The sequence below is a fragment of the Labeo rohita genome, chromosome 17 (assembly GCF_022985175.1).
Source record: "Labeo rohita strain BAU-BD-2019 chromosome 17, IGBB_LRoh.1.0, whole genome shotgun sequence".
Classification (NCBI taxonomy): Eukaryota; Metazoa; Chordata; class Actinopteri; order Cypriniformes; family Cyprinidae; genus Labeo; species Labeo rohita.
In genome coordinates this window covers 21,546,922-21,564,904 of record NC_066885.1, presented here as the reverse complement: position 1 = coordinate 21,564,904, position 17,983 = coordinate 21,546,922, and the positions used below count along the sequence as shown (strand labels likewise).

General features: G+C 36.4%; 1 protein-coding gene across 1 annotated transcript; it reads left to right on the top strand.

Annotated features, from left to right (window-relative positions):
• The first annotated feature begins 910 nt into the window (after nucleotides 1–910).
• smyd2a (SET and MYND domain containing 2a) lies at nucleotides 911–17,250 on the top strand. Its single transcript, XM_051133975.1, has 12 exons — nucleotides 911–1,303; nucleotides 3,775–3,838; nucleotides 7,182–7,292; nucleotides 10,283–10,343; nucleotides 10,731–10,855; nucleotides 12,549–12,616; nucleotides 12,710–12,812; nucleotides 13,093–13,203; nucleotides 13,824–13,947; nucleotides 16,533–16,707; nucleotides 16,839–16,947; nucleotides 17,082–17,250. Exons 1-12 carry the CDS (start codon nucleotides 1,131–1,133, stop codon nucleotides 17,163–17,165), a joined length of 1,308 nt encoding a protein of 435 aa, XP_050989932.1. The 5' UTR covers nucleotides 911–1,130; the 3' UTR covers nucleotides 17,166–17,250.
• Nucleotides 17,251–17,983: the final 733 nt, after the last annotated feature.

Genomic DNA, 17,983 nt, shown 5'->3' with positions numbered 1-17,983 from the left:
GAAAACACAACAGTCAACACTCACGGCCTGCATCCAAAAAATACTGCTTTCAAAGGCTATATTTGAAGGCAGAAAGACATCAAGGCACATCCCAATTCATTTCCGTATCATCAAACTAAAAGATTAATTAATCTGGTCGGATTTGCAGCACAGATCCTTCAGTGTCTATGTCCCACAATCCTGTGCAGCTATAAACATGCATACATACTAAAACATTTAAATGTCTAAAAGGCCTGATAAAAACAGTGATATTATTAATACAATAAAATAGACATTCAGATATAAATGATAGGCCTATTACAACTTCTATGTACATACAAATAATAATGTAAGGAAAGCAAACTTTCATATCCACCTTATTTTTCCTCTAAGAGCAGACAAGGCCATTTGTAAATTTTATGGGTCTGGCTTCTGGTCTCATCCACGTCCAGCTATTTTTAGCTGCACAAAACAGCTTGTTCTGCTGTTTGATATTGCAAATTGGTGTGTCTTACCCTATTATTTCAACGTATTATTTAATTTTAAACACGCTGTTTGTTGTGCAAAGTCAGTTCTACCGTTTACCGCACGTTTTTCTCTCGTTATTTCCCTATAGCGGCTAATGAACCGGAAGTCTCTCCCATAGGCTTACTTCAGCATTTAAGATATACCTGTTTCTAAACATTTCTAAATGTTTGTTTGTTATGTTTTGGTGTCCAATGAAATATGGCTTTGTTATTTAGTACATTAATTACATAAATATGATCTATGGCATTAGACCGCCTTTGATTTCTGATACAGCCATTGTGATTTTTTGAGAAATTTTAGAAGATCTCTCAGATTATTTCACAATCGCCATGACTCACGTCCGCCTGATGACCACGTGATGGCGCCATGAGGCCAAGTAACGAGGTCGGTGGTGGACGCTGGGTGTTCGCGGACGGGCTTTAGGACCGCTGGGCGCGTGTGACATTGCCGTAAGCCTCCTGTCTGCTGGTGCAGCTCGTTGTTCAGAGTCTTTTCGCCGAACATGTGGTGTGGCAGTGGCGTCACTACACTTGCCGCAATCACTAACAAAACCGACTGAGACCGAGACGCCGCGTCCTGACGAGTGCAAGGAAGTGTGACACGCGAGTAGCAGGTCAAGAGCGATGAAAAACGAGGGAATTGAGGGTACCGAAAGGTTTCTGAGCCCGGGTAAAGGCCGGGGACTCAGAGCCACAAAGCATTTCAAAGTTGGTGATCTAGTGTTCGCCTGTCCGGCGTATGCTTACGTGCTGACGGTGAACGAGAGAGGCGGACACTGCGAATGCTGCTTCACCAGGTCAGCGCTCCTTATAAGTCCACGTCTGACACTTTGTGTCTTTATGCACGAGACTAAATCCTCATGGCATGTTGTTTACGGATGTTTCACGTGACAGCGCAGTGTATAAAAATAATATCTGTTAACTTTTATGATAGTTCAAATTTTTTGTTTTGGTAGTGACATGACAGGCAGGTAATCTGCATTCACTTCGGGGCTGATCCCTCTTAAAGATGGCTGGCACATGCTTTCTATTTAACAATGCTGTTGGGTCGTGCACTGGGAAGGGTGACCCACTTTGTATACACATCCAACAGGGCCAGTGAGTGCTGTGAATGAATGTTCAGTGAGATCTTTATTGCCAGCCAGGCAGTCAGTAAATTTTACTGAAGATCTGTGTGATAGACTTCTACACAAATAAATCAACAAAGTGCAACGACAATATATCTCTATTATGCTTTGTGAATGTTGTGTATCATTACAGCTTGTGATGATTTAATGTGAGTTTAGAATCATTTGTGAAATAATTTTAACAACTTTCATATTGTTATGAATATGAAAGTGCTGAAGGTGAAGTCTGACTTTTTTCATGCAACAAGGAAGAAATGATAAATTTGGCGTAAAATAAAAATTCACTTTATTTTTTGCATTTATGGTATAGATCAGAGGTCCTCAACTCTGGCCTTCAAGGTCCACTTTCCTGCAGAATTTAACTCCAGCCTTGATCAAACTCGCCTGCCAGTAACTTTCTAGTAATAGAGCCAGAGTTGAGAACCCTTGGTATAAATCTTATTGAACTTTGCATATTTTTAATTAAACTTTGTAGTTTTTAATCAAAATGTCGAAACCTGATCTTCTGGTGAAAATGGCAGACTTCTCTGGTGATGTATGCAGGATTTCTCCAATCATTTAGTCTGCTTAAAGGGATAGTTCACCCAAAAATGAAAATAACCCCATGATTTACTCACCCTCAAGCCATCCTAGTGCATATAACTTCTTCTTTCAGAAAAATACAATCTGAGTTATATAAAAAAATTGTCCTCTTCCAAGCTTTATAATGGCAGTGAACAGTGGTCGAGATTTTGAAGCAAAATAAAGTGCATCCATCCATCATAAAAAGTACTCCACACAGCTCCGGGGTGTTATTAAAGGCTTTTTGAAGTGAATCGATGTGTGTCCATATTCAAAATTTTATAAACCGTAATCTCTAGCTTCCACTAAATGTCGTACGCGTGTTCATGAGAGAGTCGTGTTTCAGCAAATGAGGTAGGTGTAGCATAAGCTCCGGTGAGAAGTGATGAACGCGGAGGCGCAGAGGGGAGAGCAAATCAAAACACTGATCACAAGTAAGAAGCACAAAAAACAAGATTTGTTCAGAAAAATGTCTGAGGATTTCAGTATAAGCCAAGAGCAGACTGGATGCCAGATGCCAGATGCCAGAGCCACATAGAGTACTTCTTATGATGGATGGATGTCCTTTATTTTGCTTCAAAATCTCGACCACTATTCACTGACATTATAAAGCTTGAAAGAGCCAGCACATTTTTTTTTTTTATATATAGCTCTGATTGTGTTCATCAAAAGAAAAAAGTTATATATACATAGGATAACTTGAGGGTGAGTAAATCTTGGGGTTATTTTCATTTCTGGGTGATCTGCCCCTTTAAAATGTGCCCATGTCTCAATCCACTCAACAACCCATGCTTGGAACCAAATTCCCACCCTACTTTTTTCAGTACCCAGTTACAAAGGGATAGTTTACCCAAAAAATGAAAATTCTGGCATCATTATTCACAGTCATTCTAAACCCAAGACTCTCGTTCATCTTCAAAACACAAATTAAGATAGTTTTAATAAATCCTTAGTATTTCTGTTCATCCATTGAACGTCCAAACAACCAAAACATTGATGCTTCAAGATATTCATAGTAACATGCACATGCACAAGTGGGTTAATCCAAGCCTATAAGGGATAGTTTAGCTAAAATGAACACTCTGCCTTCATTTACTCACACCCTGTAAAACTGTATGACTGACTTTCTTCTGTGGTGCAAAAAAAGAAGTTATTTTCAGAAATAGCTCAGTGTTCTTTGTCAGTGGGCACTAAAACTGTTTGGTTACCAACATTCTTCAAAATGTCATCTTTTATGTTCTCCAGAAGAAAGTCATGCATGTTTGAAACAATATCAGGATGAATGATGAATGACTATATCATATCATTTTTAATAAAGTTTTTTTTTTTTTTTTTTTTTTTTACTGTATGGGAAAAAATGCAATGAAAGTGAGTGGTGGCCTTGGCTGTCATTCTCACATCTCCTTTTGTTTTCCAGAGAATAATGTAAGTATGCAAGTATGGGTTTTGAAAGACATGACGGTGACAATAAATGATGACAGAAATTCATATTTGGGTGAACTGTCCCTTTAATATAGAAGGAAATGTGAATTGAGGATTTTTTTATTCTTTTTTTGACCAGTTTGTTATTTCATTCACAGGAGAGAAGGGCTGTCAAAGTGCGGAAAATGTAAACAGGCCTATTACTGCAATGTAGAATGTCAGGTAAGTTGGTGTTTGTAATTTGAATGGGTTGTTAAAGAATATGATGCTGTGTAGTGATATAACTAGTCAAAGCTGTTACTGAATCATGAAATGTAACTGGAATACTATTGACCAATCAGAAGCTGCAACCATAATGATCTGCTCTATAAAGTTAATTTTGCTCTGTCAGCATATATCAGAGATTTTTTTTCCCTCCTATGCTTAGTACTTACACTACAGTGCTCTAATTGTGAAGATGGTCCCACTGGAGCAATGATAGCTGCAGTGCTTTTCCTGTGTATGAGTCAGAGTAGCACAGTCTCAGAATGAGCTCCATAGTTAATGGACTCTCTTCACCTGGATTTACACCTGCAACCTTTGTATTAGCAGATCGAAATTTAGCTGGACCCCCACCGCTCTTTGCTGCGTATTTGAGATTGAGACCACAGTCACAGTGGTAGCTGGACAGATTTGATATACATGTAATAATTTGTTGGTAGTTTACATGGTTTGATTTAGACAACATAGTCTGCAAGGATGGCGTCATAAAAGAATGTACTCAAAGAAGAGTAGGAAAACACACTACCGTTCAAAAGTTTGGGGTTAGCATGTTTTTTTTGTTTGTTTTTTTTTTTTTTTAATTAAAATTCAGTGAGGATGCATTAAATTGCTAAATTTATAAATAATAATACAGGGTTTCTACGGGGTTTGGAAAAATATAGGATTATTTTTCCAGGTCTGGAAAAGTATAGAAAAAAGAAAGCAGAGTATGGAAAAATATTTGTGTTTTCAGACTTTTGCCCCTGTTTCGTTTTTAATAGTAGAAAATTAAGAAGTTAATGAAAATAAATTTATTATACGAGAAGTTAGATTTCATGGCAGCTTTAGTGATTGTCAAATATGCACTTTTTTGATTATGAAAAATGCAGGTTATAAGCATTTTGGGTTTCTTTTCACAATATTCTTAGCACCATATTACATAGCCTCAAGGACCTTTGCAAAAATAAAAATGTACAGAATTTTACGTGCGCACGAGAAACCATTAAATTAAATTATTTTAGGGACTCTATGTTGTCACTTCAAGAAAATCAATGAAAAAACCCCTGGGAAAATAGAAAAATATTTACAGATGACTGTACTATATGCCAAATATAAAGCTGAAAATAATGCTTTATAAATTTTATGTAAAATATGGTCTGAAAATCTAGAGCGCTTTGGAAATTTGAGTTTGGAAAAAGTATGGAATTTTGAAATGGAAAATGGGTCAGGACCCTGATAAAAATAAATGCATTTTGAGCAGAAGAGAGGCATATTAGTGTGATTTCTGAATGATCATGTGTTTCTTAAGACTGGGGTAATGGCTGCTGAAAATTTTGCTTTGCTGTTACAGGACTAAATATATTTGTTTTAAAACAGTCATTTCGAACTGTAGTAATACTTCTCAGTATTACTGTTTTTATTTTATTTTAATCAAGTAAATAATAGTGTGAATCAGTATAAGACTTTCAAGCTTTTGAATGGTATTGCATCTCCCATCAAAGGAGTAATTCATATAATGATTTTTTTTTTCCTTTCTGAAAGGCTTTAAAATATTTATTTTATCTCATAAACTTTGAATAAGACAGCACAGTTGACTCATTTCCTCGCTCATGAGTGCCTCCAGGATGAGCAACAGGGATAGTGCTCTATGGAGACCACAGCCAGAGTGACAGCTCTGTAATTGATCTTTGCTGGCGAGCGCCAAGCAGAGTCGAAAATCCAGCACTGAAAATAAGGATCATCAATAATCCATTTGCACTCTACCACAAGGCCCTTCTGTCTCGTCCCTGCTGTTTTTGTGCGTCGTACAAGTTGTGGCATTAGAATCAGTCTGTCCATCATCGTACAGCTGTATGGCGTTTCCGCTCAGACTTGTCACTTTATAGGTCCATGTTTTTCTGACTGAGCTCAATTGCAGAGTTGAACGTTATATGTTAAAGAAATACTTAATCCAAAAATGAAAATTTTCTAAAAAATTTACTCACTCAGGCCATCCAAGATGTAGTTAAGTTTTTTTTGTTCATAGAAACAGATTTGGAGAAATTTAGCATTACATCATTTGCTCACCAATAGATCTTGTGCAGTGAATGGGTGCTGTCAGAATGAGTCCAGACAGCTGATAAAAACATCACAATAATGCACAAGTAATCCACATGTCTCCAGTCCATCTTGTGAAGCAACTTAACAAATCTATGATTAAAACATTTTAACTTCAAGCTAAAATAGTCCTCTATTCATAATATTGTTAATCTCATCTGAATCTGGAGAGAAATATGCACAGATTAACCACTGTTTGCAAGTGAAAACAGTCCAAAATGATTCTAAATAAATATGTCAATAGATTTTGATTTGAGAGGACAGTAGTAGATGGACTTTCTAACTGGAGAAAATGACACACAGAGGGCAGTGGTTTAAAGTTAAAACACCTTGATTTATTTGTTTCTAGCAAACACGCAGCTTTTTACTTCAGCAGATCTTAATTGATGGACTAGATACATTGAACTGTTCCCATTAGATGTTATCGTTATCATCAGCTTCTCCAAGGAAGAAATGAAGAGTGTAATTGTTTTGTCACCCCAACAATTATGCACCCTTTGCTGCTTAAATGACTTACAGGAAGTCTCACCCCAGAATCACGCCATTGATTTTGACATGTCTGACCATAGTGTTTAAATAAACAGAGTTTTGATAGCACCACTGTGTTTACACTCCTCAGAAAGGAGACAACAAATGGTTGTCTCTGGCAAAGGAAGAGTATTTTATTGTAGAAAGAAAATCGCACACTGTTTCCGTTTAAATATAAAAAGCCAAAGTCAAAAAAAGGACAGCGTACCAATATAGCCTCGTTTAAGCAGTGATCATGGAGCACGTCTGTGTAGCTTGTTTATTTTAAGGGACTTGGTTGTTGCTCTATTCCTAAATTGAGCTGGAAGGCGTTCTGGCCGCGCTGTTGCTATGACAATCCATCTCGAACGCATTAGGGATCAGTTTCTGTTTGCTCGCCAGAACACAGGATTTAGTTTACGCGTTGCCCAGTAGCCTGTGAGGCAGCCCGAGACTAATTCAAAGTCTTATCTCTCAGGAATTCTCGTATTCGCCTTGAGCCTTCATTCAATTTGAAGGCATGACTCATCAAACGGAAGCGAGCCGACATGCGATCGGTTATATCAAAAGCATATCATCTCAAAAAGAAGAGCTGTGACCCTTCATGCTGGGTTTCATTGAGCTCTGAGTCTGTTGTCAGTATATGTTATGATCTGCCGATGCAATATGAAAATATGCTATATGTGTGCAAATAATAACCATATCCTTGTATTTCCTTCAGAGAGGAGACTGGCCCATGCACAAGCTGGAGTGCTCAGCCATGTGCACATATGGAGAAAACTGGTGTCCGTCAGAAACAGTGCGACTGGTCGCCAGAATAATTCTGAAACAGGTAAGGATGAGCTGCTTTTTTGGCAAGACAGAATGACTCTGTTTTCAGCTTTAATGGAAAAGTTAATTAAAAAAAGGGTCATCATGACTTTATTTCTTCTGTGTAACACAAAAACTTTTTGTTGTTGTCTGCAATAGAATATATTTAGCACTTTAGCAAACACTCTGGAGCATTGTAGTTTTAGTATTACTAAAGTATTATAGTATTATCATATACTAATATACTTTAATACTCATATGTTTAAAGGAGAAGTCCACTTCCAGAACAAAAATTGACAGATAATGTACTCACCCCTTGTCGTCCAACGATGTTAATGTCTGTCTGTCTTCAGCTGTAAAGAAATTATGTTTTTAGAGGAAAACATTTAGGATTTTTCTCCGTATAATAGACTGCTATGGTGTCCCAAGTTTGAACTTGGTTTAAATGCGGCTTCAAACGATGTCAAATGCGGTTGTAAACGATCCCAGCCAAGGAAGAAGGGTCTTATCTAGTGAAACGATCGGTTATTTCCATTTAAAAAAAAAAAAAAATTTTAAATACTTTTTAATCTCAAACGCTCGTCTTGTTTGTGTTGCTGTCCGAGCTGATAAACGGTGTGCATAGTGCGGTTTTGTTTAGTTTTGGTTTCGGCCATTTGATGTTTCGTATGAAACCGAAACCGCACTTATGAGTTGAACAACGCAGTGATTTAGTCGCACCGGCAGAAGAAATGGTTGCAGTCTGGAGCCCTGTTTCTATCCCTGCATAGACAGCAACGCAACTACCACGTTCAAGGCCCAGAAAGGTAGTAAGGACATTGTTGTGGTACTCTCTTTAACGCATGTCGAAGAAGTAGTGTTGACGTGGAAGTAGTGTTGTCAAAAGTACCGACATCGGTACCAGTCACTACTGAAATTTTAATAATGTAACAATACCAGCATTTCCTGTGAGCATTTTGAGTGCTGTTGAGCGAATTCTTGAAGGGGTCATGTGATGCAATTTCATCTTTTCCGTTATCTTTGGAGTGTTACAAGCTGTTGTGCATATATAAGATGTATTTACAACACTGTTCCAGAACAGTACAACCCAAATATTTGAGTGTGTGCAGCGCATTTTACGGAGGATTGTTTCCTGAACCTGGGAGAGTACAGCTTTGTGCTGAGTGTGCAGGCTGTTTCTAAAAAGTGGGGCAATTTAAACTTTGCAAGGACAGTCTAGCACAGGGGTGGCGAACGTCCTGGAGAGCTGCAGCCCTGCAGAGTTTTGCTTGAACCCTAATCAAACACACCTAAACAAGCTAATCAAGGTCTGAAGGGTTACTAGAAAGTTACAGGCAGGTGAGTTTTAATACTGAGTTTTAATAATGAGTTTAACGCTTGCATGAGGTTGTTTTTCAGGCAATTCAAAAAGTCATATGATCATCAATATACTATAAACTACAAGAAACACTTCATACATAGCCGCTCTCAAGTATAAGGGGCTTTTTTTTTTGGGAGAACTATACCTTGGTTACTTTTCATGCACATGTTTTAAACACAGTTATTATTATCATTAATGGCATTTTGATCATTAACACACTGTCCCTAGTTGGACGTTTACAGTGAATGTACACCAGAGTAATAATTACATTTGAGCTTCTGCTAGAACTATACTGCCTGTTAGAACTTAAAATGGGTTTTGGCTGTGTAACTGTGTTGAGGAGGCAGCTCTCCAGCTGGTCTGCTGTAATAATGTCTATAGCTGCAGCCACTCAACTCATGAGTACTTTAGTTCAGGGTCTAGTGCAGTCACAGTCCTCACTTACACATTATGTTAGTCGTATTGCAGTGCCATTTCAGTAGTTTGAATGTAGTTTTAAGTTAAAAATGTCTTTAGATCCTGCAACTTTACAAAATAGGCAGTAGCATTGATTATTTTTTTCTGAATGTGTTGAAAAAAATAGTATTTGTTCTACTAGGCGTCAGAGAAGAGGCAGCTTGCTCAGTCACAACATATATAATTTGTACTATTAGATACTGTTTGGGATTTGAATATATTTTAAAATGTAATATTTCTGTGATGGAATAGCCACCATTACTCAAGTCTTCAGTGTCACATGATCCTTCAGAAATCATTCTAATATGCTGATTTACTGCTCATGAAATAGTGTATTTATAATGGTGAAAACATCACTGAAATCATTTGTAAAATTGTTTTTGTCATTTTCACAATCCTTGCTGATTAAAAGTATTAATCTTAAAAATAAACATATCCTAATGACTTGCAATGATGGACATTGTTTTAGAAGTTAATAAAATGGAAAAAAAAATCATTTTGATTATAAATTAGCCTCTCCTTTCCAATGATATGTTTATGCATGAACACATAACACAGAATATTGTGGGAGATCATAGGCAACAAAAACAGCACACATCAAATCCAGTCAGATCAAGGAATTTCAGTTGACAGGATGTTACACAAACATTGGATTAAATGTGCCATGTTGCTTTCCTACCTCCATATGTTGCCTATGAAGACAGCATTTATCCAGTTTCAGACACAGGCAGAGAGGGAGTCTGAAGGAACTGCACCTGTTACATTGCACATGTGATTAACCTTCACAGGTGTGAAAACACAGATTGGTTTTCTTTTTTTGAACACACAAATGCAAAGGTCACCAGTAGTAATATTCAGTCATTTTTTTTAAGAATCAGTGCAATCCAGCGTGTAGCTGATGATTTAGTCTAAGTTTAGATTTAGATGTAGCATTTTCAGTGCTGCTCGGACACATATGGTGCTACCATGTGTTTTTCATGAACGTCTTTTTCCTGGATGCATCAGCCCCGGCAGCTCTTTCTGTGACTCACTCGGCCGGCACATGGCGCTTTGTGTCACACAGCAAGCGCCGTTAGACAGTTGGCCGGAAAACTGTTGTGTCTTATCAAATTCTGAAACGTGTTTTTGTTTTGCATGTTTGACAGTTTGCAAGGGTCATGTCACATCTAACTTTTAAACATTTTCTTGTTTTTCAGAAGTGTCAAACAGAAAGGACTCCTTCAGAAAGAGTGTTGACTCTTAGAGAATTAGAAGCACGTGAGTAGTGTGTTCTCTGAGTGAGCCAAACATTATCCTTATACGGTTTTAAAAATGCAAAGGCTTTTGCTTAAATGAGGGTTTGAAGTTGAAGTCAGTAAAGCCAGTGACTTTCCACACCTGTTTAATGACCCTTACCAGCTGCTCTGCTGGCTGTCTCAGATATATGACGCCTAAGTCTTGAAGTCTCCATGTCTCAAATTGTAACTAGTGGAGCCACACACACACAAAAAGTCATTGTACATTTTGATGTAAAGAGAGCTATTTCTGCTGTTGAAATTCAATTATATATTATTCTGTTCAAGTTGTGGCAGAATATTAATAATGTAAAACTGGAACTTTTTTTAAAATGAAATGTTAATTGCCTTTTCTGCACATGTTTGTCAGATCTGGACAAGCTAGATAATGAAAAGAATGAGATGAACGATACAGACATTGCTGCACTACACCACTTTTACTCCAGACATCTCGATTTTCCTGATAATGCAGCACTTACTGAACTCTTCGCTCAGGTAAAGTCAACTGATTTTCATTTACGCATAACCTTGGAACTTGTTTGAATATGTGGATATAGAGAAGAATTATTGTCATTTTATTTTATATAATTCTATGGATATGCACCGATAAAACAATGCGTTAAATAGGGACCAATGAAATACCAATGAAATATTTTATTTTTTTCCCAAAATCAGTTTTTTTTTTTTTTTTTTTTTTTTTTTTCTAGACTTTGTTTTAATGGTTTAGTTAAATCTTATCAATCAAAAGCATAACTAATTAATTAAAATCATAAAACTTACACAGCTTAATAAAAATTTGTTGAAGTTGAACATAAATTACATTTTAAGGCCCTATGAAATATGTTTTTTTTTTTTTTTTTTTTCTCAAATTCAGTTAAATTTTGACCAAATTCTGTTTCCATTAGACATTCTGGATTAAATTTTAATAATCAAAGCCTAAATATCTTCTCCTCTCTAAATATTTGTTGTTATATATTAAAAAATACGTTATTACTATTATTTTCTTTCTTTCTTTTTTTTACAGAAATACTGTGTTGAGTGTTTACATTTTTCTGGTAAATAATTTTTCTGGTAAATATTCCTTGAAAATAATATTTTAATAGTAATTTTTATTAGTAGTAGTAGTACTATTATTACATTCAGTAATGTGTTTCTGTCACAGTTTCTGCAAGTTACACCAAACTTTTAGTTTGACGGGATGCTGTGAAGATTTCTGTTTCTGTCTGTATATGATACTTTGATACACAGTTGTGCCATTCATTCACACGGAGACATGCAGAACATGCAGAATTCATATTTAAACAGTATTTTTGTGGCTTAATATTCACAAACACTAGTCCGTATCACGTTTTGATTTGTGAAGTGTACTGACCTAATTTTGATTTATTCATCCAAAATTTGGCAAATTCCGTGACATTCCGCGTTATACAGTAAATTCCATCTTTATGACTGGATTTTGCGATTTCGTCTGCATTTTCCATATCATAGGGCCCTAATTAAAGCAAGGAACAAAAAAGGTATTTAAAACTACAATTTGAAAAACTCACTTTTTTGTCATGCATGCTAAGTATTGTATGTATTAAATGAAGTTTTCTATTCTATTTATTTTTTAAGGTATAAATGCATGCGTTAATTAATTTTTTTTCTAAAAAATAAAATAAAATCTCATAATAGGTTTATTTTACAAAGAAAGGTCACCCAAAACTGAATTCTGTCATTTAGTCAGCCTGTAAAAACTGTATGACTTGCTTTCTTCTGTGGAAAATAAGAGAATGATATTTTGAGAAATATTGCATTGTTTTCAGCGCCAGTGATAATCAAGCAATGTGTTCTTTTATGTTCCACTTGGAAAAAAAAAAGTCATACAGATAAGGGAGAGTGTGTGATGACAGAATGTTCAATTTCAGGTACATTTTAAGAAGAATGATAAACTCTGTTACTTTGTCTGGAAGAAAATGTGATTAAAGTGAACAGTGACCTTGGCTGTGATTCTGTTTAACATTTTATGTTCCATGGAAGAATAAAAGTACTATGCGTTTTGAGAAATCAATCATAAAATATTTTTCACCCCATATACTCCAATTGTGGAAAGTTTCAAGTCTTTGCATCCATGACATTGATGCTGGGAACGGTTTGGGCACCTGCACCATCTCACCCGCATGCTAATTCCTCCCTTTTTACACCACAGGTGAACTGTAATGGCTTCACCATTGAAGATGAGGAGCTGTCTCATTTGGGGTCTGCTGTATTTCCAGAGTAAGGTTCATAAAAATCACAACCATTGCTATGATCTCAAGATGTTAAATACTTGATAGTAGTTAAATGTTTTGTTGTTGTTTCTTGTGGTAGCGTTGCTCTGATGAACCACAGCTGTAGCCCAAATGTGATTGTGACGTATAAAGGTACAGTGGCCGAGGTCAGAGCCGTGCAGGACATCAGCCCTGGAGAAGAGGTGAGACAAGCCAAGCGACGCCATGAACATGCAACAGCTCTTTTTTGCTGACTGGCCAGACCTAATATGATTTGCCCTTGTGTCACATTCAAGAAGCCTTTGTTGTTTGTTATTTAGCATTATAGCCTTTAAATGTAATGTGAAATGCTGTCTAATATTTTCTGGTAAATCAGTATTGAATTTCCTGACATGTATTATCTAGCAAGTATTGCATAATCATCTCATTACTAATTTAATTGTGGTATATTGTGTGACAGTCCTCTTTGTTTCTCTTGAATAGATCTTCAACAGCTATATTGACCTCCTGTATCCTACAGAGGATCGAATTGAACGGTTGAGAGATTCTTACTTCTTCACCTGTGACTGTAAAGAATGCACCTCTAAATCAAAAGTAAGTGTCATTTTAAATGGATAGCTCACCCAGAAATGAAAATTCTGTTATTACTTACTCTCACGTCGTTCCAAACCCGTAAGACATTTGCTCATCTTCAGAACACAAATTAAGATATTTCTGATATCCCTGCATAGACAGCACCACAACTACCACATTTAAGGCCCAGAAAGGTAGTAAGGACATTGTTAAAATAGTCCATGTGACATGAGTGGTTCGACTGTAATTTTATGTTATGAGAATACTTTTTGTGTGCAAAGAAAACAAAAATAACTTTATTCAACAATTTCTTTTTCGTGCCATTTCAACAAAATAAATAATCTTAATTTTTGTTTTGAAGATGAACTAAGCTCTAATGGGTTTGGAATGACATGAGGTTGCATAATTAATGACAGAATTTTCATTTTTACGTGAACTAACCCTTTAACCCTGTAATAAACCGTTTTTCAGAATCCTGTCTGATGTAAAAAGGCATAGAAATCATCATTTTCAGTTCGTTTGACATGGTTATTTTTGTCTATGCATTTTGGGGCATGGTAAAAATGTGTAATAACGGCTTAAATAAAAATAAAGGACCTTAAGCTGATATGTACAGAATAACACCCTCTTATTTTTTTTAGGACAATGCCAAAATGGAAATCCGACAGAAGCTTAGCACACCTCCAGAGGAAGAAGAAATCAAGCAGATGGTGATGTATGCCAGAAATGTCATTGAGGAGTTCAGAAGAGCAAAGCATTACAAAAATATCCTTCATTGGCCTTTTCTCTTTTAGATTTTTGGTGTGTGTGTGTGTGTGTGTGTGTGTGTAAACATTTATAGTTCTGTGCTATTGCACAATATTTTGAATATGGGGCAATCTAGAGGCAGTGGGATATTTTTAGTCTCTACTTGACAAAACCATACAAGCCTTTGGGATACATTGTGTCACAAAACATACACTAGTATTTTTTTAGCATTTACAATCTGAGAAAAGGTAGACAGAAGCAGATCAATAGTGCTTAACCTTTATAACCCCAAGCTCCTGTTTTTTTTTTGTTGTTGTTGTTGTAAAAGAAACTCACACACTTATTTAGCCATGATGCATTTCATTTTTGACAAACTATTTTTAACACTAATAAGTAGTTATGTTTATTGAACACTAAATCAACATATTAGAATGATTTCTGGTGGGAAAAGTTAGCTTTGCCAGGAATAAATTACATTTTAAAGGGGTCACCGGATGCAAAGTTCACTTTTACATCATGTTTGAGTGTTTGTCATTAATGTGTGTTGGCAGTGTATGTACCCATCTACCCTATAATGATAAAAATCCATGCAGTGGTTTTTAATTAATCTGTAAAAATAATATCCCCTTTTTCAAATTGAGCCATTCTCAGATGCGTCACACTAACAGAGGCCGCTCCCATGATAGTTGATTGACATGAGTGTCTTACCTCAGACCCACCCTAAATCAGCTGTAACAGTGTGTGAGGTGTTGTGTTGCTGGATGTAATAATGAACATAGTGGTCGTCATTTACTCCCGACAAATGAGCCGCTGAAGATGCAGTAGATTACGTTTGTTTTGTGAAGGGAATGTGCTTCCCAGTCTACATAAATGTGTCTATGTTCACGCAAATCATTCGTGATCCAGCTTCACCCACAGCAGAAGCAAGCATAAGGGTTTTTTTATGAATCTCTGCAATCATCTTTCCTCTAATGTGCTACTTAGCACGTTTTGCAGCTAAACGCGCTAAATACGGCTAAAGTAAACAACCTCCTAGAGCACAGCTCGTCACTCCACAAAGAAGAGAGGGGCGGGGTGAACAGAGCTCATTTGCATTTAAGGAAACAATCCATCAGAATGGGTTGATTTTTGCAGAGCTCATTTTGACAAGGTAAAAAGGGTGTTGTTTTACACTACTATTGAGAATTTTTAACCAAAGTATATTATAGATTTTTCATTAAGACCCTATAGAATTATACAAACTTGTGGAAAATGGGCATCCGATGACCCCTTTAAAATATATTAAAACAAAACTTACTTTAAATTGTAAATCTATTTTACAATATTACTAGGGCTGCCCTTGACTAAAGATTTCTCTAGTCGACTAGAAGTTGTTTTTTAAGGCATTAATCAACTATTAGTCGCACGTTTATTAATATACCATATAAATCATAATAATGAGCCTTTAATTACCTACATAGCCTAATAAGCTCAAGCGCACGCAAAAAAAAGCTTGCCACAGCGCACTGGCAGAAATGATTATGAATGTGTCAGGGAAAAACAGCAAGGAGAATGCGTTAACATTTTAATAATTTATTGATATACTAGCGCAGGGGTCACCAGACCCGGTCCTGGCCGGTGTGTCCCTGCAGAGCTTACTAGCTGCACTATACTAGCGCTTTCTTTGTTTTCGGTTTAAGAGATGAAGTCGGCGACACTGACTCGTCATCTCCACAATAGTGATGCGCCTGCATGATTCATACGAATTACATAATCTGAGAATATTTGTTTTCTTTTTGAATTAGTTCATTTAATAGTGGACATTTAACTCTCTATAGATATATTTTTCATGTCTGTAAGGCAAGTATACACAGAGTTTAGAAGTTTTGCTCTCAAGTTCACAGAGACAAAGAAAGTGCATCCTGTTCGCTTTAATTATTTTACAAAAGCACAACATTTCGTTGTGATTCTGATACACAAATAAACACAAACGTAGAGTCTTTACAAAATTCAAAAGATGTATTACTTTTATCTGTATGACCAAAAATGACCAAAAAAGGAGCAAGTGACCGCAGCAACGCCTCCATCTGTCTCCATGCAGTGAGTGTGCTACTATTCAGCTTCCACACTCCGCACAGACATTTCAATAGCGCACATTTTTCTAGGTTGACATTCTGAGTTGCCATGTAAGGCCATGTTCATACTTGGCATCTTTTTTGAAACTGTCAGCGTCTGTTTTACATTATAATCCTATTGAGTAAACTGAGTTTTCAAAAAAGTCCTTGGCGCTTTTTTTAAACGCCACCACCGGCGTCTTTTTCTGCATCTTTTCAAGTTGAAAAAAGTTCAACTTTTCAGCCGTTAACGAACTGTCCGTCACAAACTGTGTGACTTCGCCACTTTCTGTGGATTTTTTTTTCTGCGAATAAGCAACCAATAAAATTGTTGGTCGACCAAACCTCTTCTCAACGACTAACGGTTAGTCAACTATTAGGAGGCAGCCCTAAATATTACTGTTGTACTGTATTTTTGATCAAATAAATGCAAAAGAGTGTTACATTTTGTGTATGTCTTGAAGTGGTGGTTTTGTGGGTTTGACTAAAAGTTCCTTGACCGCTAAGTACCACCTAGTGAACTGCTGGAAATCTGTGAACTAAGCCTGGAGAAAATGGGTTCAATCTTTGCCGAAACCAACGTGTACATGCTGCACATGATGTATCAGGCAATGGGAGTCTGTCTCTATATGCAGGATTGGGACGGAGCAATGAAATATGGCGAGAAAATTATCCAGCCCTACAGGTAATGCTGGGTCCAGTGCATTTCCAATCTAAACGTCTTAAAATTTTTATATTTTATTTAACAGTTTGAATACTAAAGAACTCACAGTGTCTCCACTTTATTAATAATATTTAATGCACATATCTTTCTAGTGTGCATTACCCTCCTTACTCACTGAATGTGGCTTCTATGTATCTGAAACTTGGACGATTGTACCTTGGACTTGAGAAGAAGACACAAGGGGTTAAAGCTTTAAAGAAGGTAAGGCAGTGCTAATGTAATAATAATCCAGTATCAGATGTGGGTGTCCAAATCTAAATGGAAAATATTAATCACTGTAGATATTTTTGGACAAATTTAGGCTTTACAAATTGTTGTGGATGAATTTGTCACAGGCTCTTGCAGTCATGGACATTGCCCACGGTAAAGACCACCCATACATCGCTGAGATTAAAAAGGAAATGGAGGAGCAGAAATAATGGAAACACATGGAGGAATATGCATCAAACGCTGGCATGTGTCTTATACCTCTCCTGGGAATATTAAAACAAAGTGATGTCAAAATTGTCTGTTTATCTGACTGAGATGTCATTTAAATGACTTTTAGGTTTGTAAATAGATGGCCTGAGTCTGAAATATTTTGTTGCTTGTATTGTCTGCACTTTGAACAAACGTGCTGCAATGTTTTTTGTGAAGAAGGGCTAAGAAATAAGAATCATATCAATCAATATATGCCAGGTTTTTAAATAATGTTTTGCCCTCTCATGTAGCAACAATTTTCTTTCAATAGCTAACGAATGTAAATCAGTTATATATTCTCAATAAGGAGAAGGACTCGGATCACTGATTCTGTTTTACTTGTCTGTTTGCATGGATATCGTTTTGCACTGATCAAAATATTTCATGGATACTGTTAAGATATTGGACTTCCAATCAATCAGTGCATTTCATAGTGTTACTTTTGTTATTGCTTATTTGTTTGTTAAACGTTTGTTTAGTATGGTGCAATTTTGACCGGTAGCATGGACAATAAAAAGATGCAAAATTTTAATGTGACACTAAAGTAATAAATTCCTTAAGACAAAAACTGACTTTATGGATTACAATTTATTTTTAACTGTATATGTTTATTATTCTTGAAACAAACTATGTAATTAAGACATGCTATTAACCAGCAACAAAATACCACATTTATCTTTGCATCACTAAATACAGCCAACGACTTGTTATTATCATCATCATCATCTGCTATTGTTTTTGTCATAAGTCTCTACATAAGCTGTGTTGCATCCCTGGC

What these genes read in the sequence shown, in the direction of transcription:
- smyd2a (XM_051133975.1), top strand. Translation starts at nt 1,131, where the DNA reads ATGAAAAACGAGGGAATTGAGGGTACCGAAAGGTTTCTGAGCCCGGGT. An exon ending in TTACTGAACTCTTCGCTCAG is followed by an intron (nt 10,856 to 12,548) that starts GTAAAGTCAACT and finishes TTTACACCACAG; the next exon opens with GTGAACTGTAATGGCTTCAC. An exon ending in AAGAGCAAAGCATTACAAAA is followed by an intron (nt 13,948 to 16,532) that starts ATATCCTTCATT and finishes ACCGCTAAGTAC; the next exon opens with CACCTAGTGAACTGCTGGAA.